Source organism: Urocampus carinirostris, chromosome 3, assembly GCF_059441175.1.
Source record: "Urocampus carinirostris isolate Australia breed hairy pipefish chromosome 3, RoL_Ucar_1.0, whole genome shotgun sequence".
In the NCBI taxonomy this organism is placed as follows: domain Eukaryota; kingdom Metazoa; phylum Chordata; class Actinopteri; order Syngnathiformes; family Syngnathidae; genus Urocampus; species Urocampus carinirostris.
The window spans coordinates 5,429,746-5,451,935 of NC_142351.1; the positions used below are offsets into that span (position 1 = coordinate 5,429,746).

Sequence of the window (22,190 nt, forward strand, 5' to 3'; positions counted from 1 at the left end):
TATGAGGCACTAAAAAAGACATTAAACTCTTTAATACAAGCCAAATCATACTTAATACATGTTTTGCTTATTTTTGTAATAAATATTTTTTATGTTAATTATCTGTATTCAACCACTATGTGGCGCTAAACTTAGGTATCAAGGCAAGGTCCTTAAACAAGTATCTCATGGTAGTGGTAAAATCAGGCCTAAGAAAATCCAGCCTGACCTGGCTCGTTGGTATATAAGCCTGAACCCAGCCGAACCCGAACGATTAACCTGAAGCTTTTTTTTTTTAATTCTTTATTGAAAAAAACGCATGTACCATACAAAATACTTACAATTTTGTGTAGACAGTGCACTCAAACTGTACAAGAAATCCAAATAACCCAAAACTTTACCATGGCGCCATCATACTTTGGGTCCCTCAAATATTGTGTGCACTTCAAAGTGCAGCGCCGAAGTGCTTGTTTCGGCGAAGGGCAGCGAAATGAAAATGAAACAAATGCCGCCGGGAAATAAATCATATCCCGCAGATTACAAAAAGCAAACCGTGAAATATTTTGCCAAAAAGCAGAAGGAAATTTTGTAAAGCTTGCGAGTTATCGGCCAGAAGCGGAAGTGACGTCTGATGTATGGGAGGTAGAGGTGGAAAGAGGAAGCGATGCATCTTTTAGGATGAACATTTTTGGGATTTGGAGTTTAACTGATAGTTTGGTAAGCGTGTTCAGAGTTTTCTGGTGAATATCAGTTTGGCACAGAGGTGTGTTACTCAGGTAAAAGTAAGAAAATAAAACGGTTATCTAAATAATCACTTGAGTAAAAGTAAGGAAAGAGGTCTAAATATAATGGAAGCTAGAGCTTTTGGTGATAGGAATGAGTGAGGAGATGTTGTGAAAGGATAGTGGGATGTTTGGACGCGGACTAAGGGATAGGCAGGGCACCCGTATGATGCAGCAGGGGTAAACCAGCGAAAGCTGTCGGGCCCTGCTGTTGAACAGAAGTGTGTTGTGTCACCCTGACCCGAGTGAGATGGCCGCTTTCATGTGTCCCGTTTTATCTGAAATGAAATGGAAACCTGCTTATTGGGGGTAATTGGGGGTTCAATGTCTTACCCAAGGACACTTCGACATGTAACACAGACAAGCCGGGATTCGAACTGGGATCCCTTAGACCAGGGGTGTCAAAGTCATTTTAACTCGGGGGCCACACAATAGAACAAACATTCTGTCGGGGGCCGGACTAATGAGGTAGGAAGAATGAAAAGAAGAGATGGACAGAAAGAAAGAAAGAAAGACAGACAGAAAGACAGACAGAAAGAAAAAGGACGAATGAAAGAAAGAAAAAGGAAGAATGAAAAGAAAAGATGGAGAAAAAGAAAGACAGACATAAACAAAGAAAGAAAGGAAGAAAAAAGAAACAACAAAAGAAAGAAAAAGAGAAAGAAAGAAAGAAAGAAAGAAAGATAGAAAGAAAAACAGAAAGAAGGAGAGACAAAAAGAAAGAAAAAAGGAAGAATGAAAGAAAGAAAGAAAAAAGGAAGAATGAAAAGAAAAGATGGAGAGAAAGAAAGAAAAAAGAAACCACGAAAGAAAGAAAGAAAAAAGAAACCACGAAAGAAAGAAGAGAAAGAAAATAAGAAAGATAGAAAGAAGGAGAGACAGAAATTAATAAATAAACAAAGAAAGAAAGAAAGACAGAAAGAAATAAAGACAGAAAGAAAGGAAAAAGGAAGAATGAAAAGAAAAGATGGTGAGAAAGAAAGAAAGACAGACAGACATAAACAAAGAAAGATAGAAAGAAAAAAGAAACAACAAAAGAAACAACAAAAGAAAGAAAGAAAGAAAGAAAAACAAGTACAGCGTTTGTGGGAGGCACCTGGCTTTGGCAAAATAAAGTGGACTTATTTCAACCTGGAGCTTGTTTTTCTCTTGTGCTTCCCTCAGCGTTGTCTCACGGGCCGGGTTCAATCCCTTAGCGGGCCTGATCTGGCCCGCGGGCCGGCAGTTTGACACCTGTGCCTTAGACTTAAAACAATCGCTCTACCTCCTGAGCTACTGCCGCCCTCTTTCTGTCGGTCACCCCTCTCGGGTATATGACCAGGGTAGATAGATAGAAAAGTAAGTGCATTTTCAGCCCAAATTTCAGGCCCAAAATCTTCTCTCTATCCCACGTTCTGCAATTGGGCCGCAAGTTTGAGATCCCCGATATCTGTTTTGATCCTCACACTTCTAATAAAAAGCCCTGCGTGATTGTGCTCTCTGCCCAGTTTGGGAAGCAGCTCTACATGAACTACCAGGAGGCCATGAAAAGAACCGAAGCAGCCTACGATTGGTCCTCTCTGTCCACCTCCAGCATTCGCTCGGGATCCAGTTCAGCCAGCATTCACGGTAGGTCATTTTGAGCGTGAATATATTTTGATGTCATTTCTTCTGAGCTTTCTCATCTTTTTATACCTCCAGAATCGCAATCTAATCATTCAGGTCACTCGGATAGTGGCGTGGACACGGGCTCTTCTCACGGGCGTTCCCAGAGTGTAGTGAGCTCTATTTTCTCAGAAGCGTGGAAGCGAGGCACTCAAATCGAGGAAAACACCAAGGTGAGAACGCTCAAAAGCTGCTTTTGGACCAAAGCCTGAACTAAATGAGGCAAATGAGTAGAGGTCGACCGATTATCGGGTGCGGCTGATATCGGTATCGGCATATTTTTTCATTCGGCGAGCCGATTATTAAGTTTCATACAGCAGAGACTCTCTCTTGCTCAAACCTCTCACGACCTCTATCCTGCTACCCACCCCGTGCCTTCTGATTGGATAAGCGACCGGGGGCGGAGCCACTGAGGCAGGAGAGAGCAGCAGCTTGGATAACTTGTCCCGACATGCAGGTGTCCATGATAGAAAAGCGTGTTTGCATTAAGAGACAACGCAAAAATTGTATTTCACTTGTTTTAGAGAAGTACGTTCAGGTGGAGACTGATATTAGCTTTTATCATAACATTAGTCTGTCGACTAAGCGTCTGTGTTTGTGATTGAGAGAGAGCATAAAAAGCCCGCTAAAGAAAACAAAAAGAACTCACAATTTGGTTGCCAACGGTTTGTTTGCTGCCAAGTACACCTGATAAATGTGCCAAACTAAACATTTGTTTGTCACACAGCCATCGATTTTATTTTAATTAAAATGGAAAACTTTGATAGTCGGCACCTCGAACTGGATCTAACTGCAGATGGAATACAGGGGGAGAAGTTTCTGTAGCAGGAATGGAAGGACTCGTTGGGGTGTTCTGTAGCCAGTCACAGATTATCTCTAGATCTACAATTTCTATTCTCGATTTTTGTCAAGGTCCACTATCCGTTGCAGCTCTATTTCACGCTAAATTAATACATTCGAATTGAACAGCAGTAGAAGTTACCTATTAAAAATGCTCCACCTCTACTTTCGTAATCGGTGTCATGTCATATTGCTGAAGTTTCCTTTAATCTTTGAGGAACAAAGACGAGCAAATGCAATTTTTTTCGGTTACCATTGCACCTGCCAATGATAATTCTAAAAGACAATTTCTCACATCTGTGTTTCAATCTGGCACTGTTCTCCACAGAATGTTTTCCCCCCTGCTGTCCTGTCAAAATAGAGGGCTCACATATTACGCAACGCCGCCCTCATTTGTGTTTGCTTTTAGTTCTGTCGTAAATATGTTCTCGTTTTTGTAATATCCATCTTGATTGGTCACATTATCTGAAAACGTGACATACAGTTCTGAGCAGAACTGTAAAACAATGCGGGTGAAAACAGATTTATGAAGTGTCCTGCAGCCAAAGGCGTTGACGCCAAATTCCCCAAGCAGTTAGTGCCAGATGTGTGCTGGGCATAAAATATAAGAAATGGACGTGAATTAGGTGTGCTCTGTAGTCCAAAATTTACAGTACGTCACAAATGCGCCATTGACACCTCAAATAATGGATGGTGTAACTGAAGAGGTGGGCAACCCGGACCTCAATGGCCACATGTCCTGCATGTTTTTAAAGGTTTTTCTTCAACTCAAGGGATACAAATGATCAGTTAATTGGAAGAAAGCAGGAGCTCAACTGATCCTGGTGATTGGAATAACCTGAGTTGAAAAAGAGAAACCTCCAAAAACATGCAGTACAAGAACCAGGTTGCCCACTTTTGGTATAAAGCCAGCAGTACTGCATTTGTATCTAAATTGCTTTTAACCTTACAACATTTGACTTTGAACAGATGCGAATGGAGGCATCCAGGGGAGCCACTTTGCCCCATGCTTCACACACCCAACGCCATCACAGCCAGCATTCAGTTGACAACCAGGCACTGACGGCTTCTCCTCAGGCTCACCAACAGCCCCAACCGCAACTGCTCGAGCAGCAATTGCCACCGAAGCATCAGTCGCTTCAACAATTCCCACATCCACAGTCACCTCAACGCTTACAGCAGCCTCCAGAACCGCATCAGGAGTCGCACACCAGGAGTAGCCACAACCACACCCAACAGCTGCCGGCCCCTGCCAAAGACTACAGTGAAATGCCTCTGCCACCATCACTTCAGCATCAGCAGATGAACGTGAACTCCACTCAGCCGGTAAACAAAGTCAGCAACTACAAGGCCGTCCCATTTCAGCAGGCGTCACAGAGCGAGTGTAACTACAGCCACGTGTGTTCCGCCGACCAACAGCCAGTGGTTCCTCCACCGCCTCCTCCTCCACCGCCACCACCTCCACCTCCGCCTCCCCCAGTCCAGACCATGTCACACTACACTCCAGCTCTCAACATGTACAAGTTCAGTACAATCACCAGGCTACAGAACCAGAACCAGGCTAGCAGCCAACACAAGATGCATCCCCACCAACCTCCTCCATCCCAGGCACCGCCCGCCGCAAAGGTGCCCATCAAACAAAATGTCAATCATATCGCTGCAAGGACAAATGTCCCGCCTCCTCCTCCTCCTCCACCGCCGCCATCTTTGCCAACTCCTGGTTCGGCAATGGCTGTGCTCAGGTTTGGCCCTCCGAGTCCAAATGCACTCTTCATCCCACCGCCTCCCCAGACCAACGGGGTGGTATTTCCACCCCCTCCGCCCATGCCCCCATCAGGAGCTGCTCTTATCACCCAATCACCACATCCAATCGGGCTGAAGCGTGCGCTGAAAGAAAGGTTCCCCAGCCCGCCACGAGATCTTCCGTCTGCAACTTTAGAAGACTCTCCGCCTCCTGCTCCTAATCCATCGCCCCCGCCTCCCCCACCACCGCCTCCGCCTCCACCGCCTCCTCCACAGGAGCAGGTCCACTTTCCACCTCCTCTGCCAGGCTTGGCCAAATCGTTTAAGCCAGGATTGGTTCCTCATACCGCCCCCAAACCTGTGTCGCCGGTCTCACCTTTTCCACCCGCCCCACCACCAGCCACCATGGGTGGACCACCACCACCGCCAACTCCTCCACCTGCAGCCCTCAAAAAGCAGTTCAGTCTCCAGACAGGTTACAGCTCCAGCCAACCTCCACCGACTCTTCCCAAGCAGCACAGTCTGTCTAGGCCCCCGCCCGTTTCCACTGTAACGCCCCCCGTCTCGTCTCTGGTGAAACAGATTGCCAGTCAGTTTCCAGGGGCTTCATCTCAATTAGCCAACCACACAGATTGCTCCAAAGCTCCTCTTTCCCCTCCTGCAGTTAAGTCCAAACCAAAATGGCAGCCGGTGGGTAGTCCGCAGCTCCAGTCTTCAGATTTTCCACCACCTCCTGACAGCATTCAAGTCAACACTTCTGAAAGTTTTCCCGCTCCACCGGCGCCGTTGGCCCCTGCATATTGTCCTACACCACCACCCCCTCCTCCCCCACCTGGGAATATGCCATCACCAGTCAGTACGTCACCCTCCGATTTTGTCGGTAAAAAACCTCCTCCGACCCCCCAGAGGAACTCGAGCATCAAGTTTAACTCTTGTGCGTCCTATGAAGAATCCAGAAGGAACCTTTTCAGTAAGATTGCCCCGCAGAGCAAAACTCCCACGTCCTCCCAATCTCCCGCCTCAACTGGGTCTCCGTTAAAGGATCCTTCAGGGGGACCTCCCGCACCCCCGAAACCCGGTAAGCTGAACCTGGCGAACCTGCCTTTGGCTCTTCAGGCCAAAGTCAGTCAGGCAAAGCAATCCGGAGGCGACTTCCCATCTCCGCCAGCCGAGTGTGCCTACTTTCCTCCCCCGCCAGCGGCGTCCGAATTATTCCCTCCTCCGCCCCCTGCTGGGATCGATATTCATAGTGGCGGACCTCCGAGAGTAGCTGTTGTGAACCCTCAGCCTCAAGCCCCTCCTCCTCCACCACCTCCACCGCCATCGTTTTGTACCAACAACTCCACTTGGGGTAAAAGCTCCCTGAAAAAGACTCCTCCGCCGACACTAGCGCGCCGTAGCAACACTACGCCGGAACCTGCGCCGCTCTCGCCACCGCCGCAGGGACCTCCGCCCACCTCACCCAAGGGCAAGTCGGGTCAGCCCAACTTCCTGGCAGATCTCAACCGGACCATCAAACGAAAGTCGGGCAAAATGGACACCGAAGGGACTATGGATGACACGGCGCTACCACCGCCTCCCCCTGAGCTGCTCCTGGAACAGGAAAGGCAGAGCAACGGAGGAAACGATGGCTACGTGTCGGGGAACATCTCCAGCTATGCAACGTTACGACGAGGACCCCCGCCTGCGCCCCCGAAACGCGGCGATGCCACCAAGCTTACTGGGTAGTGACGGAAGAATAAACATGAAATGAAAGGATATTCACAGTACCAGATGTTGTACAGTATACACCCAAAGCTAAATCACAGTTTAAACAGTGACGATTCAAATCCTTCCAGATTTTCTTCTCAATTTGGGAGTTTTAACTCTCCCAGAATTACCACATTTTCCACACTATAAGGCGCACTGGATTATAAGACTCACCCCCCAAAAATAGCCTTTTATCATATATGTTTCATACATAAAACGCACTGGACTATAAGGTGCATGAAATTGGGACTACGGTAAAAGCTATTGGGTCTTTATACACTTGCAGTACATATTACTGCATCAGTCGATAAGTGTCACTAAAAACTGTTTGCAACAGGAATCGAACCCGGGTCGCGGAGGTGAGGGGGCAGATACTTCACCAATAGACTACCGTTGGTACGGATGGCGACAAGGCATTCGAGTTGATCTCATTATCACACTGTTTCATGGTGCCTGACACATGGATTTGCATAGTGCATTCTAAAAGGTCTGCAACGTGGTGCCCCCTAGGGGCAGTTGAGGTGCCCGCAGACCTCTTCTGAAAGTAGCTCACCAGTGCTTGTTCATTGTGATTTTCTAGTAAAATGATTTTTTTATTGGTTGAGTCGAATAATCCCTATTTTTAAGGATTAACCTGGTAATAACATAGTAACAACATAGTAATAACATGATAAGTTTGCATGATTATTGACGCACAGGCAAAAAAGTGTTTAACCCAAAGGGTCAGCAACCTGCGGCTCTATAGCCGCATGTGGCTCTTAAGAGAAGCCCTAGTTGGCTCATTGTAGCCAGTCGATCTACTTTTTTGCGTTTTTCGCAAATGTGGAGGGCATTTTTGTTGTTTTTTTTCCTCTTTTGTTGCTGTGCGTCTATTGGGTTGATTCAGATGCTGTAACACTACCGTACAAACTAAAGTCGTTTGATGTTAGTAGTCTTGCTGACCAAACATCTTCAGAATGCAGAACAAATTGCACTATCCAAAACTGTGTTTCTGGCACTGTGAGTAAAAATAGTGTGATAATGAGATAATCTCCAATGCCTTTTCTTATGTTATCTGTACTACTGGTTTTCTTGTGGTAAAGCCTCTGTGCTCCCACCACCAAATCCAGGTTCAAATACAATTGCAATTTTGGCAAGCTACGCTTATTTATTGACCGATCAATGCTCAAATATGGTAGAATACCGTAAAACTCAATTGACTTAGGGGGCGCTGCAGCTAGGTTTTTGGATGAGGAAGCTCAAATTAAATTTCATACACAAAATAATTCATAGGATAGTGATCCAATCGATCAGTAATATATGAATCCAGTATTTGTGTAGGCTGCAATCATATTAAAGGGAGAGTGTGTATTATTTGACCGCTAGATGTCGCTGTATTGTGCAGTGAGACCGAAAATGAGTGCTGAAAAAGCACCTGGAAGAACACAAACTGTGTAGATAAATTAAGAGATAAATAAAAATATGAAAAAGTAAAATGGACAAAGAAAGAATAAAAGGAAAAAAATAAAAGAAAAAATAAGAAAAAGTGTTTTTTGGGGTAACCTTTTGGGCAAGATGGCTGACAATTAGCTCATAATTTGGCAAATAAATGCAAATTTCTCAACCTGCTGGTATATAAAAAAGAGCACGTTTATATCAGGGTTTGTGACTACCACTATTGGGCTCTAAATAATTTCCACTGTCCCTTTAAACTTTCATTTTAAAGCGGGGTCCTCAAACTATCATCCCGCGGGCCACAATTAGCCCCCAGGCCACACGATTGACACCCCTATAAACACTACGCATTTCCAGTCTCATCTACCGTATTTTGCAGTATATGAGGCGCACTTTCAAATTTGCGGCCAATTTGGGGTTTCCGAAAGCACTTTATAGTCCAGAATATTCTGTCACATGAAGTATTCCATTGAACCCTAACCGATTAGCGTCCTCTACTGCCACCTAATGGTAAGCATCAAAATGGCTTTCTAAAAGGTCTTAATACAAACAAAGAAGGGGGCCTTATTATTTAAGTCTTGCACATTTTTGGGGACGGGGAGTATAAATACTCATGTCAAACGTTCTCCAGAAAAACGGAAAGGAGGTGTTCGTGGAGTGGTTTGTCGTCGTCGTTACTGTTGGGGTTTGTTGCCGTGGTTCATCGTCAACAGAAAGGAGGTTGCGGATTTATGAAGGAGTTTCAGTGGGTGATTTCATGTAAAGTAATTCGAGTCATGTCGTGATGGTGGCTTGAGTGTTTCATGATAGAGCGCTTTCATTGGTTTGGAAATGTATCCGGTGGGCGGGGCTTAGGCTGGAGGCGAAACAAATAATCGCGCCGGTCAGGAGACAGAGGAAAAGAAAGCTGTCGTCGTGTTTGTGTGGCAGAATCAGAGAAAAAAATTGGTGAAGTTTAACAGGACACTACTGAACAAAGAAAAGTAGAATTTTGGTAAATGCATTAAAGCGAAAAGATTGGACCGAAGCGCACATCAGGGTTCGTAGGAGTGCTTGAAATCTTTAAATGCTTCGTGTTTTTAAGGTTTAAAAAGTGCTTGAATTCTAGGTGAGGTACTCGTAAATGCTTAAAATTGTTGCCATGTTTCTTAAGTTTAGATGTTGGGCTTGGTTTAGAAGTTAGGGTTTGAGCTTCCAATTTGGGTTTTATTTTTTATGGTTCCAAAAATAGGATTAGGGTTACTAAAATTTAGGCTCCTTTTTTAGGGTATTAAACTGAATTTAGGGTTCTGGAATAGGGTTGGGGCTAGGGTTACAGCTAGAGTTAGGTGAAGTTTAGGGTTAGGAACTAGAGTTTGAGCTCCATATTAGGGTTCTAAACTGCATGTATGGCTCGAAAATTCGTTTAGAGCTGGGGTTATGGTTTGAAGAACAGGGTTAAAGGTAGGGTTAACAGCTAGGGTTAGGGTTTGGAACTAGGGTTTGAGCTCCATATTAGGGTTTTAAACTGCATGTATGGCTCCAAAATACGTTTAAAGTTAAGGTTACGGTTTAAAAAAACGGGGTTAAAAGTAGGGTTTACAGCTAGGGTTCGGAACTAGGGTTTGGGTTCCATATTAGGGTTCTAAACTGCATGTATGGCTCCAAAATACGTTTAAAGCTAGGGTTACGGTTTAAAAAACGGGGTTAAAGGTTGGGTTTACAGCTAGGGTTAGGGTTTGGAGCTAGGGTTTGAGCTCCATATAAGTGTTCTGAACTACATGTATGGCTCCAAATTACGTTTAGAGCTAAGGTTACGGTTTGAAAATCCGGGTTAAAGGTAGGGTTTACAGCTAGGGTTAGGGTTTTGAGCTAGGGTTAGGCCTACAAGTTAGGGTTTTAAACCAATTTTAAGGTTCCAAAATAGGTAGGAGCTAGAGTTAGGGTTTGAAATTAAGATTTAGGCTCCTATTCTATTGATCGGTCCTAGATTGTATTGAAAATTGGCATTGAAAGTTCTTAAAAAGTGCTTGAATTTTGTGTATGAACCCTGTTTAATGCATTTACCACAACTGTTTTTCTTGAGTGTCCACCGGGACCCTGTAAAATTTCAATCACGAACGTTTTTCCTCTGATCCTGGCACACAAACACACAAAATGACATTTTAACATCAAACTAGCAGAAACGAAAGCTCGGTGTGTGTTTTGCCGTGGACTTGCTTAAAGGTGGGGTGCGGGATTTGAAATGTTGTTACTCTCTGCTGCCATCTCCTGTCTTAAAGTCATTGCCGGTTTATCATTTCTCTTTACAGCAATGCCTTCATTTTCATCAAGGTGCTTGAAGTTGTGCAAATATTGCAATATGTGTCCAGGTCATATTTGTATTTCCGTCACGCCTAAAAATCTCATACGTCGGAATTTGTCTCCGGGACTTTGAAGAACTCTCTTTCTTGCGATCTTGTTCTTGCTATTAAAGTCTTATTGATATTGTTTGACTCCGTACAGTCCGGCCAGGTACTCTTTTACGGTTTGGGGCATACTTCTTTTTTTAAAAATCTCAGTGTACTTAATGGGACATTTGCTACCGTTCTGTAAGTTATTGATGTACTCCTGTAGGGCCTATATTGTTGAACGTGTCCTTGCTGATCAAATGAAATTCACAATATAAATGTTTAAAACCCGAATTTGTCCGGAGTTGTTTGTTTAGACCAGGGGTGTCAAACTCATTTTAACTTGGGGGCCACACGATAGTACAAACAATCTGCCGGGGGCCAGACTAGTAGATTAAAGAGAAAGAAAAAGATAAAAAAATAAGAGAAAGAGGGAAGGAAAAGGAGAGAGGGTGGGACAAAGAAAGAGAGAGGGTGAGAAACAAAAGAGATAAAAAGAAAAGTAGTGAGAGAGGGGGAAAGAAAGCGAGTTAAAACTTCAAAAACCTGACATAGGGCATAGAATATATATATAAAATCAGTTTCCATTGCTCCGCAGATGACACTCATATCTTCCAATGAAGGAATCTGCCACACTAAACTGTGGAAATTTGGAGGCCTGCCTCACTGAGATTAAAGAATGGATGTCACTCAACTTCTTGCGCCTTAACTGAAAAGACGGAAATGTTCGTTATTGGTCCATCTAAATGCCGTGACTTGTTCTCAAAAACTGCTCTGAACATTGACAAATGTAATATCACCCAGAGTGACTCAGTCAAAAATGTAGGTCTGTCCTTTCAAACACACGTGAAGAATATTACTAGAACAGCTTTTTTCCATCTTCGCAACATTGCTAAAATTCGCCCCATGCTGTCTCAGTCGGATGCTGAGATTATAATTCATGCGTTTGTTACCTCCCGTCTCTGACTAATGCACTACTCTCCGGTCCCCAGAGTCCAAAATCAAGAGCCTTCAGCTGGTACAAAATGCTGCAGCGAGGCTTTTAACTAAGACAAAGTTTGATCACATGACCCTGATTTTAGCTAGCCTGCATTGGCTCCCTGTTAGCTTAAGATGCGGTTTTAAGGTTCTGTTGGTTGTATACAAAATCATGCATGGACTTGCTCCCTCATATCTTTCAAATATAATCCCCCCTATGTTCCGGTCCAGAGCCTCCGCTCTGAAAATGCTGGTCCACTAGTGATCCCAAGAGCCAAGAAAAGATCCGCAGGTTCGAGAGCGTTCTCCATTCGGGCCTCGGAGCTGTGGAATGCTCTTTCCCCTGAGATTCGATCTGCAACCTCAGCGGAAATGTTTAAATCTAAACTTAAAACATACTTCTATTTTTAGCGTATGAATAACCTATATTTTATGTTGACAATATCTGTGTATTATTTGCCCTCATGTATGGATGGTGTCATAATAGTCTGTGGTTTACAACCATCTGTGGTCTGTGCAGCCCTTTGAGACTCTTTGTGATTAAGGGCGTCACAAATAAACATGACTTGACTTTCGTTTGCTTTCCCGCATTTTTAACGTACCAAATAGGCAGTCATAAAAATCCGAAGCGAAACGTCGATTTTAAAAATCGTCCAGAATACAATGACGATATATATACATGAATCGATTATTTATTTATTTTTTTAGTCTCACCCCTAATTGTTTTGCCACATTTTAAAACAAGCAGTCAAAGACAATACGTACACAATCCTTATTTATCAGAGTGTCACGATCAAAGGTTCCAGAGCGGCCAGGAAGGACGCTTCAAACTCCTGATCGGAGAAGCGAGCCACGGACTGCCGGGCGTTGCGGCGAATCTCCAAGCGGCTGGCGGGCGAGAGACGTAGGATCTTCTCGATGGCGTCGGCGTAACTTTCTTCGTTGTCTGCGAGGAATCCCGTCGGGCCTCCCTCGAAAGGCACCACTATGTCCAGCATGGGACCTCCGGAATTGTGGGCGAGGATTACTTTGCCTGCTGCCATGCACTCCACTACACCTGAGAAGAGGGTCGGACAAACGAGTCACCACATTTAAAGGGGTAGTCCACACAAAACCATCTGTCTCTTTTCGACCACTGGCTTAGAGGCGAGATCTAAAGCCTGAACCCTAACCCAAATCCAATCATTAGTTTTTTTAAATGCACCTCTACTCTCTCGCTGCTTTTTTTTTTTAAATCCATGCAGGCGAATAAACTCCAGCATATACCCGAAGCTTGCCAAGTAAGATCGATCCCAGCTGTGCATACCCGAAACCGGCAGCAGCAGTGAGCAAGTTTTAGCGCAACAGGGCGCATAATCATCACTGAAACCAGGTTCAGTAGACGCCATCTTGTTCCTGCATGACGACCTAAACAACGTCAATATCCTACTGTTAAAATGGCCTTTTTTAATTATTGTCCAAGGCTGTTCACTGGAATAAAGACCAGGAAATGAGACCACAATTTGCAGACCATCGGCAAGGCCAGCAAGGCAACAGATTCAACGCTATTTATGATTTGCACAATTTGCAAAGTATATTTGTTTGTTCATGCATTTATTTAGTTACACTGAGTTAGTTTTATTAAACATGATAGTGTTTTTTTTAATGTTCAAGTCATTTGTAATAGGATTTTTTTCTATGCATGTTTCACCTTATTTTATTTCCTGCACTGTTCATTCTATTTACCGTAAAAGGTTGTTTATTTTTTCATTATTTAAAATGTCTTATTCCAATTTTTTTGCTTTACCAGCAAATGAAAATCTCCAAATATTGGATATCGGCCATTATTAATACTAATTAATTGTATCGGCCCTGAAAACCCATATCGGTCAATCCCTAGTTGTGTGTACTTGTGGGCAGGGTTGGGCAGGTTTTTAGACCCGATCTTACCCCTACCACCGCTGATGTTACTATGTAATGTTATCTGTCTGTTACCTGTAGTAACAGAGTTATGAATTTTTTCTTTGTTACCAAATTAATTGATTTTGAACTGTACATGTGCTGTAAATGTCAGACCAAAATTTGCTTTGGGTTTTGGGTACGTATGAGGTAGGGTGTGGTATTTACAGGGTTCATACACCGTATTCACGGTCTAATTCAAGCATTTTTTAAGGACTTTCAAAAACAGCTTTCCAATTTTCCCAGTATCATTCAAAGAAGAAATCCAGCGTCGAACAGGAGCCATAGTTTCAAACCCTAACTCTCGCTCCAACCTTACTTGGGAACCTTAGCTCCTAACCTTACCCTTACAGATAACTCTACCCCGTTACAAACTGTAACCCTAGCACGAAACTTATTTTGGAACCCTACATTAGGTTTACAACCCTGCTATGGAGCGCAAACCCTAGTTCCTAACCCTAAGACTACACCTAACTATAGCTGTGACCCTAGCCCCAACCCTATTTCAGGACACTAAAAATTGAGTCTAATACCCTAAACCTTGAATGCGAACCGTAGCCTGAGTCCTATTGGAATCACAAAATCCTTATTTGAAGCCCAAACCTTAACTCTTAACCCTCACCCAACACCTAACCTAAGAAACAGTTACAAGCATTTACAAGCGCTTTACTTAAAATTAAAGCACTTTTCACACCTTGAAAACACATTAAAATTCAAGCCGTTAAGGATTTCAATAAGTTTCTTCAGCCCACTCCTTTTCAAACATCCTATTATGATTGAAGTTCTATTTACACGTGTTCTCAACAAACGTAACTGCCCTAAATTGATAAATTAGAGAACGAAAAAATAAAATAAATCAAAGATGCTCGATTACCAATGCCGAAGTGCTCGTTCCACATGGTGTGCAGTCCGATAGTGGCGTCGCCCAGCTCCTTTTTTAACTCCGCAAAGGCGATATTCAGTTTAAACTCCACCCTGTCAGCCACACCCTGTTCCTGGCACAGTCCCCGCAGCATCAAGACCCTATCCTCGTCCTCCTGATTCCTGCACCCTCCTATCAGGACCAGCTTTAGATCGTTCCTGTCCCCGAGGGACCGCTCCAACACCCTTTTGAACGCTTTGATCTGCAGCTTGTGGTCCTTCTCGGGCCGGAACTGGCCGATGGAGACGATGGAATGGCTCTTTTTGCCCTCGTCCTCTTCCAGCGGGACGTCGAGGAAGGCGCTGACGTCGCAGGGGGGGTAGATCACGCTGGTGCGGTTGGAGCAGTGCCACAGTGACAGGATGTGATCAAGAGTCCAGGAGGAGTTGACCATGACTAGATGGCTGCAAGAGCCGACCGTGCCGTAGAGCGCAGCGATCATGATGTAGTAGAGGACCTTGAAGGCAGTCAGGATCATACTGTCAGAAATGTAGCCCGGGTTGTTGAACCTGACACAAGAATTGTTCACAGTTAGAAATTCTTAAAATCCTCTTTATATTTGCAGTGTTTCCCATAGAAGATTGTAGGACCCTGGAGCCTTCGCTCTGAAAATACTGGTCTATTAGTGATCCCAAGAGCCAAGAAGAGATCCGCAGGTTCGAGAGCGTTCTGCATTCGGGCCCCGGTGCTTTGGAATGCTCTTCCCCCTGAGATTCAATCAGCAACCTCAGTGGAAGTGTTTAAATCTAGACTTAAAACACTTCTATTCTATAGCATATGAATAACCTATATTTTAAGTTGACAATATATGTGTATTATTTGTTATTGCAACATCCGTTGCAGCCTGCTCATCCTGGAAGGGGATGACCTCATGTGCGGTGCATTCTCAAGGTTTCTTCATTTTCCTCATGTTGAGGTTTTTCCTTGCCAAAAGTCAAGAAGCTAGCTCTGGGGAATGTGTGCCCTTCTAAATGATTGAATCATAAATACATTAGTTATGAAACACAATGACACAGCAAACAACTCATGCCCACAAAGCTTGGGAAATGAGAGAGGATTTTTATGAAAAAATAGGTTCCTTATTCACTCACAGTCGGACAGACTATGTAAAAAAAAAAATTTGATCAAGGATAACATTTGGTAGCGTACTGCAGCAATATTATCAATCTGTCTTGTTGTCTGTAACACGTGACCGAGACGATGCGGATTAGAGCCAAAACGGGCAAGACGAGATGGGTCTCACAAAAAATCTGGGGTTCTTTTTCGTCCATACACACGGCATACACAAGTTGAAATGATCAAAAAAGGTAAAATATGGGAAAAACATCGAAGTTGACTCCTATGTGACTCTAACGCTCTTTTGACTCCCAAACGGCTCTTCAGATTTATTGGTTGCTTTAACCGAAAATATTACCAATATTAATGGTACATTTTACATGAAATTAATTGATAAAAATGAATTATACTACAATGTAATAATTTAACTTATTTAACTAATGTAGACTGAAATAACACAGAACCTCGAAAAACAAGCAAATATATAAATTAAAATAGTTAAAACAAAAAGAAAACCATAATAAGCCTCGACTTGGCATTTAGAGACTCCAAGTGCTATTACTGTTAGTGGTAGACAATGTACTCTGCTTTGGGAAACTATGGCTCGCGGGCCATATATTGTTCTTTTTTTGAGTACATCTGGCTTGGAGCTAAAATACAAGGTGCGCAATTATTTAATGTATTGCTGCGTGTTACGCCGATTTTGTGTGTAAAGCTGGAACAACACTACATTGGTGGTGGGTTCAGTCCGGTTTATAGTGGAGGTGTCACACCAACGGACCCCATTTTGGTTGTATGACACTTTATTAAGAAAACCCACAGAACAAACTGCAAACACCCTGAAAACTCGACCAGAGCAACTTGATTGATGTAGGAATAAGTGGAACTATAAACACAGGGCGCGCTCCCCCGCCTTGCCCAGCGGCGTCTGCACCGAAGGTGAAAACCAAGATAAGCTCCAACTTTTTCCTGTCTCCCCCTTTTTTCCCTTGTGTTTTTCATTATTTACCAAATCTGCTGGCTTTCAACGCAGTATTTTGTGACATTTTTGCAAAAGAACTTTGCTCGCACATTGTTTTGAAACCATTATTTCGGACAAAAATGACGTTCAAAGTGAAGACTTTTGCGTAACCGCAGGAGGGAGTTGAATTCTAATTGGTATATTTATATCGATATGGGATACAAACTCTGGCATAATTATTAGTTCGTAGATTTTATCAAATTGTCAAACGTCACACGGTGAAATAAAATGTGCTAAAGAATGAGCTTTGGTCTGGAGAGCGGGTTTAGTGGTTTTAAATTTTATCCTAAAATATATGGTGTGGCTCTCTTTTTATCAAGCATTTGCTTTAATAATATTAAAAATACTGTACCGTAAGACACACTGTACTAGCCAACCTTTTGACATTAAAAATGCAATTGATTTTATCACGCACTCTATTTTCATGCTCAAAAAACAATGTGTCCAGAATATTATTAAAATAAAAAATATGCTTATTTCAACTCTCCTGTTGTCCTACTTTTAAAGGACATCTTTGTACTGAGGAGATCATTTCTTCCTCATGCCATGAGGCTCTTTAACTCCACCCAGGGGAGTAAAAGCCCACATTAAACTCCACATCCCACATTTGCATATTATCCTATTTTTATTACAGCGTATATTTTCCGTAGCACTATTTAAATACTCTATAGCAAAACGGTATATTGGGTATTTTTGTATTCTATATCTTTATTTTATCTACAGAGCAGAAGTCAATGGAAGGAGACCAAGAGGAAGGCCGCGATTGACGTGGATGGATGGTGTTATGAGTCCACTGCAGGAAAGAGGTCTAAATATAATGGAAGCTAGAGCTCTTGTTGGTGATAGAAAGGAGTGGAGAGGTGTTGTGAAAGGATAGTGGGATTGTGGACGCGTTCTTAAGGATGGGCTGGGCACCCGTATGATGCGGCAGGGGTAAACCAGTGAAAGCTGTCGGGCCCTGCTGTTGAACAAAAGAGTGTGTTGTGTCACCCTGACCCGGGTGACATGGCCGCTTTCTGGTGTCCCATTTCATCTGGAGGGACGAAAGCATGACCAACTTGGGTGCTTTTTTTTTTGCTATTTATTTCCCTTTTATTTTAGTTGTTATTGTATGTGTGTGTCTTGCTGTCGGTCACCCCTCTTGAGGGATATGACCAAGGTAGATACATAGATAGATAGATATCTTTATTTTATTATTTTATTTTTTAACACAAGGATACAGCTGGAAGTGTGAATTTCCCTACGGGGATGAATAAAGTATCTATTTATCTATCTATGTAGACATCTAATAGAAGTTTATGAGATACCAATTAAACCATGGCGGCCCACCGGCGCCTTTCAACGGTGTGGGAAACACTGATGTGCAGGAAAGTAAAACCGTACCTGGGGTTCCTCTCTCGCACCACAGAGAGCATATCGGTGCTAATGGTGGGGTAATGCACATAAGCGCATACGTTGCATCCTCCCAGGAAGCGGAAAACGGGCAGCGTGAAGGCGAATCCCATCGAGTCGATGTAAATGTCGGGAACGAATCCCGCGAGCGCTTCCAGTCCTAAAAAGATGGAGCCCAAGCTTTGCCCGAGGAGGGTGAAGTGAGGAAAGGTTTTTGCCTCCACAAGAAGTCTCAGCCTCAGGAACACAAACTCGACCGGCCGAGGAAGCGCGATGTTAAATCGGCGCCGCGCTCCGTCCACAATCTCCTGGCTCGAAACCCCCTGATCGCCCGTGTAGACCACGATGTCGATATCGGGGTACCTGCGTAGATTGGGGAAAGCATGCTGAATGGAATTGCCGAAATTCATTTGACATCATTCCTCAACCAAGGGCGTAGTTTTGGCATGGAAGGGGGGGACGTGTCCCCACCGATATTTTGTCCCCACCAGAATTGTATTCGGGCTGCAACTACGTTTATTTTTATAATCAATTAATCGGTCGATCATTTTTTCAATTGATTTGATTTCTTAGACGTTTTTAATTTCCTCCTCTCTATTCAAATATTTTCATCTCATTAGCTGCACCGCTTATCCTCAGTAGGGTCGCGGGGTAATCAAATATTGGTGTGAATAATTTGAGGTGTCCTTAAAAATTTGAAGATTAATTTATTTTCTTATCAAGTATGTGTTAACAATGCCCTACTGAGTTCAAAGAGCCTTTTTTTCCCCCACTGCACCTATCTGCCTTCATCTTACTTTTACCTTTGGTGTCCCGGCCACCAAGCTCATTATGCTGGAGGAAAGGAGGCGGGGGGATGAGTGGGAGAGCAATTTCACGCGCATGCTTGAGTTTTTTTTTTTTAATTCTAGGATGAAAATGGTGAAAGTCAGAAAAGGACCGTTTCAAATACCGTCCAAAATCCATCTTAAACCCACAAAAAGATAAAAACGGAAGAGTTTATTCAAGCGCGTCTTAGAATTTCACATACATGCAAGCGCAACCAAAAAAGCTTGACAGAAGTTGCAATGATGATTTCAGTGATTTGGTGTTGCCGCCAACAGCAACCGCTAAACCTGATATAAAAAAAGGAGTTGAAAACAACTCTGTCTTCCGTTTTCGGTATCCAGTGCCACTCTACAATGGAATTTCTCGATATTTCGAATGGGTGGGCACGACTCAAATCTGGGTCCCTGCATACATCCGGCCCCAATTTTGACCGTGTCCAACAAGGCATGTAGCCTTTTGCCTTCACTCAGTATAGGCTGGTCTACCGCTAATCTTGCGACATGATTGGCCGGTCCTCGTCACCTTCTTCGTCTCCTAAATGTTGGTCGGGAATTTGAGTTTTCATTGCATTAGCACCCCCGTTTTATCTGCTGGTCGGGTGGTAAATTGCAGTTTAAATCATCAACTTTCATCAAAAGTTTTTATTGTCTATCGTGGCGAAACTCATATGACGAGAATTACCATTATATCGCCCAGACCTAACTGTAACTAAAGGATTTTATACATTTGACTATAAAGGATTTCATACGATTGACACATAATGCAATGAAGATTTTCAATGAGCTTTAGTTCAATGTACAAGGTGAGGGCAGGCTGTTCAAAATGCATAATATTTTGTCTAGGGAATTTTGATAACAGGACTCGTGGATTTGCTGACGCAGGACGGCAGGCGTTGTTTTGGGAAGCCAGACATCAAGGCGTTGTGTGAACAATGGGCGCAAACAATCCCTTGGCACGCCCATGGGAAGAGCCATCTTGCAGGGAGACGTGGGCCAATAAGAAAAAGCCAAAGGACACCAGAAGAAGGCTTCACACACACTCCAACGTCACTTCGGCCAACTATGATGGAGTACACTAATTTCTTCTGTTAGGGAAAATAAATCCGCTCCCGTGTGCAAATGTCGGCTTTCCTGATCATTTTTCTCTCAAGAAACCAGCGCTCGTAAATTGTTGGATGAATGTAGGTCGTGTTTGGTTAATGGAGTCTGATAACTAATTCGAACAATTTGGTAAACGGTACTTTTTGATAATTCCCAACATAACTAATCAATGTTTTTCAATGATGTGCTGAAAATTGTGGTCCCCATCAATGCCAAGACCAAACCCACACCCTTGCTGTCAACCTTACCTTCTTTGTAAAGCTCTGATCGCACACCAGAGGACCCTTTCTCCCCCACCGCCAGCGTTGCAGTAAGGATGAAAGAACGCTACCGTGTGACGTCCGGTTCTTGCGTATCGAGATCTCCTTTGCTGTCTCAGGAACAGAAGCACTCCCACCATAAGAAGGATCAGCACCCCAAGTACGAAAAGACTTAAAAGCAGCTGCGGGTAAAGCACCTTCCATATCAAACTACCAAAAAAAACACAAAGGAAAATTGTTTATAAAACAAGAAGGAAAATGTCGTAATACTTGTGATAACCAGGGTTGGGGAGTAATAGAATACATGTAACGGCGTTACATACATATAATTAACATACCTGTCAACCTGTACGGTTTTGCGATACAAAGTACGTTTATTTTGCATTTTAAAACGTGTACGACGTACGAGAAAATCTGTACGGGAAAACGCAAATTTGTCAATTATGGGTACCATCCGGTATACACCGACTATCGCGAAACGGCAAATCAATCAAGTCAAACAGGTTCGCCGCGGAAGCCTCTATTTGGTATCGTTTTTTTCGTTGCAAACGAAGCGAGCAGTTTGATGTAGTGAAAGGAAGTCCGTCTCTTTTTAGAGAACCGGCTTTTTCGGCTCAACTCATTAAAGAGAGGCGGCTCTCAAACGGCTCACTTGCTTTGATGCATTATATTACGAATGATGATGTTGTATAAAGAAGTTAAGAAAAAAAGGAAGTATAAAATGAGAAAATGAAAAAAGACAGGTTTGTGATGATCCCTTTAATCAGTATATTACCAACAATAAATTGAATTCATAATTTGAATAAGAAAATTCTACTTAATTATATTTGCATGTATTATTTCTTTCTACAGTGAACGTCCAAGCGACTTCATTTTTGAACTTTTTTTTATAATAAACCTCATTCATGTCGAGCAACTCAGAATCTCACAACAAAATGTTAATTAACAATATATATGATATAAGGAAACACATGTACAATATAACATGTTAGACTACATAAATAAACACGTTTGAAAAAAAATATGGTGTAAGATTATTTTGTATTTTGTAAGGGAAAATACGACAGTAAGGGCATGGAGCTTGACAGGTATGAATTAGTACATTTTTAAAGTATTCTTCCTAACCCTGGTAAACTCATTGAAACTGAAAAACTCTTGCAAAAACACTACCTCATACAAACGTAAATGGTACTCATGTCTATGTTTCTTGCACAATGTTGAATGCACTATGTTTACTGTTCACCTTGCACAATGTTGACTATTTTTTGGCACTATGATTACTATTTTTTGCACCAAATGCATATTGCACAAACCCTACGATACCAAACTGTATGTAACATCCTATATGCCGACATTTCTTGGGTAAATTTTGTCTAAATTATAACTATAACCTTATCCTCCTTGTTTTATAACCTTATCTTCTCTGTTCCTTTATCTTCTTGGGTTTTTTTACCTCACTGTGAATGTGTGAAACTGGAGTGTCATGCCCAATTTCGTTGTCACAATATGTTAACCCATTTTGTAACAATGACAATAAAGGTATATTCTATTCTATTCTATTTTTTTATGAATTTCTTTGGGACTTCCAACTATTCAAAATGTTCAATAGTATTAAGACCAAAGACTAGTCTAAGCGTACACATATCGTTTATCATTTATTTAAAAACGTAAAAATATTTACCTATTCTGTATGTCATGAGGCCTAAAAGCTATAAGTGTATTTTCATTAAAAATATTTCCAATAAATATATAACCAGAGTAGAATTCAGTCACTCGAAGAAAGCACTCTTGAGTATAACGAATAACACTTGGGGAATAAATGAATTCGGTTATTATATTGTCATTTAAAACAAATTAGAAAAGTTAAATGAACATACCTCCGATAGAGTGTGAGATCGTCTTCCATCGACATTTTGCCAACAAACACTAAACTGCTAGCGTGACCTATGAACTGAAATACGTCACGTTTTTGTTTGGCTTCTTTTTGACTAGCGCCCTCTAAAGGTGAGGAGGTATGAACTACATCAAAACTGCTAAAATGCATTAGGGCAGGGGTCGGGAACCTATGGCTTGCGAGCCATATATGGCTCTTTCTATGAGTATCTGTGGCTCAGAGACCAATTTGATTGCATGCAAAATTTCTCCACCTTGTTCA

At 42.7% G+C, this 22,190-nt stretch overlaps 2 protein-coding genes across 5 annotated transcripts in view; one reads left to right on the forward strand and one right to left on the reverse strand.

Annotated features, from left to right (window-relative positions):
- Positions 1-10,834, forward strand: part of raph1b (Ras association (RalGDS/AF-6) and pleckstrin homology domains 1b) — a 112,939-nt gene extending 102,105 nt beyond the window's left edge. For all 3 annotated transcript variants that reach the window (XM_088330465.1, XM_088330466.1, XM_088330467.1), the window contains 3 exons: positions 2,249-2,369; positions 2,442-2,578; positions 4,215-10,834. In XM_088330465.1, the coding sequence (XP_088186591.1) occupies positions 2,249-2,369; positions 2,442-2,578; positions 4,215-6,716 (2,760 nt within the window). In that variant the 3' untranslated portion in view covers positions 6,717-10,834. The remainder of the gene's footprint in view (positions 1-2,248; positions 2,370-2,441; positions 2,579-4,214) is intronic.
- alg11 (ALG11 alpha-1,2-mannosyltransferase) lies at positions 311-22,007 on the reverse strand. Of its 2 annotated transcripts, XM_088330474.1 has the most exons (6): positions 21,913-22,007; positions 20,024-20,245; positions 17,839-18,210; positions 14,331-14,887; positions 12,284-12,575; positions 311-1,039 (listed from the first exon to the last, which is right to left on the reverse strand). In XM_088330474.1, exons 1-5 carry the CDS (start codon positions 21,945-21,947, stop codon positions 12,298-12,300), a joined length of 1,464 nt encoding a protein of 487 aa, XP_088186600.1. In that variant the 5' UTR covers positions 21,948-22,007; the 3' UTR covers positions 311-1,039; positions 12,284-12,297. The 2 variants fall into 2 exon arrangements, with proteins under 2 accessions (XP_088186600.1, XP_088186599.1); XM_088330473.1 differs by lacking the exon at positions 311-1,039 and having other exon boundaries at positions 12,195-12,575.
- Between the last annotated feature and the right edge of the window lie 183 nt (positions 22,008-22,190).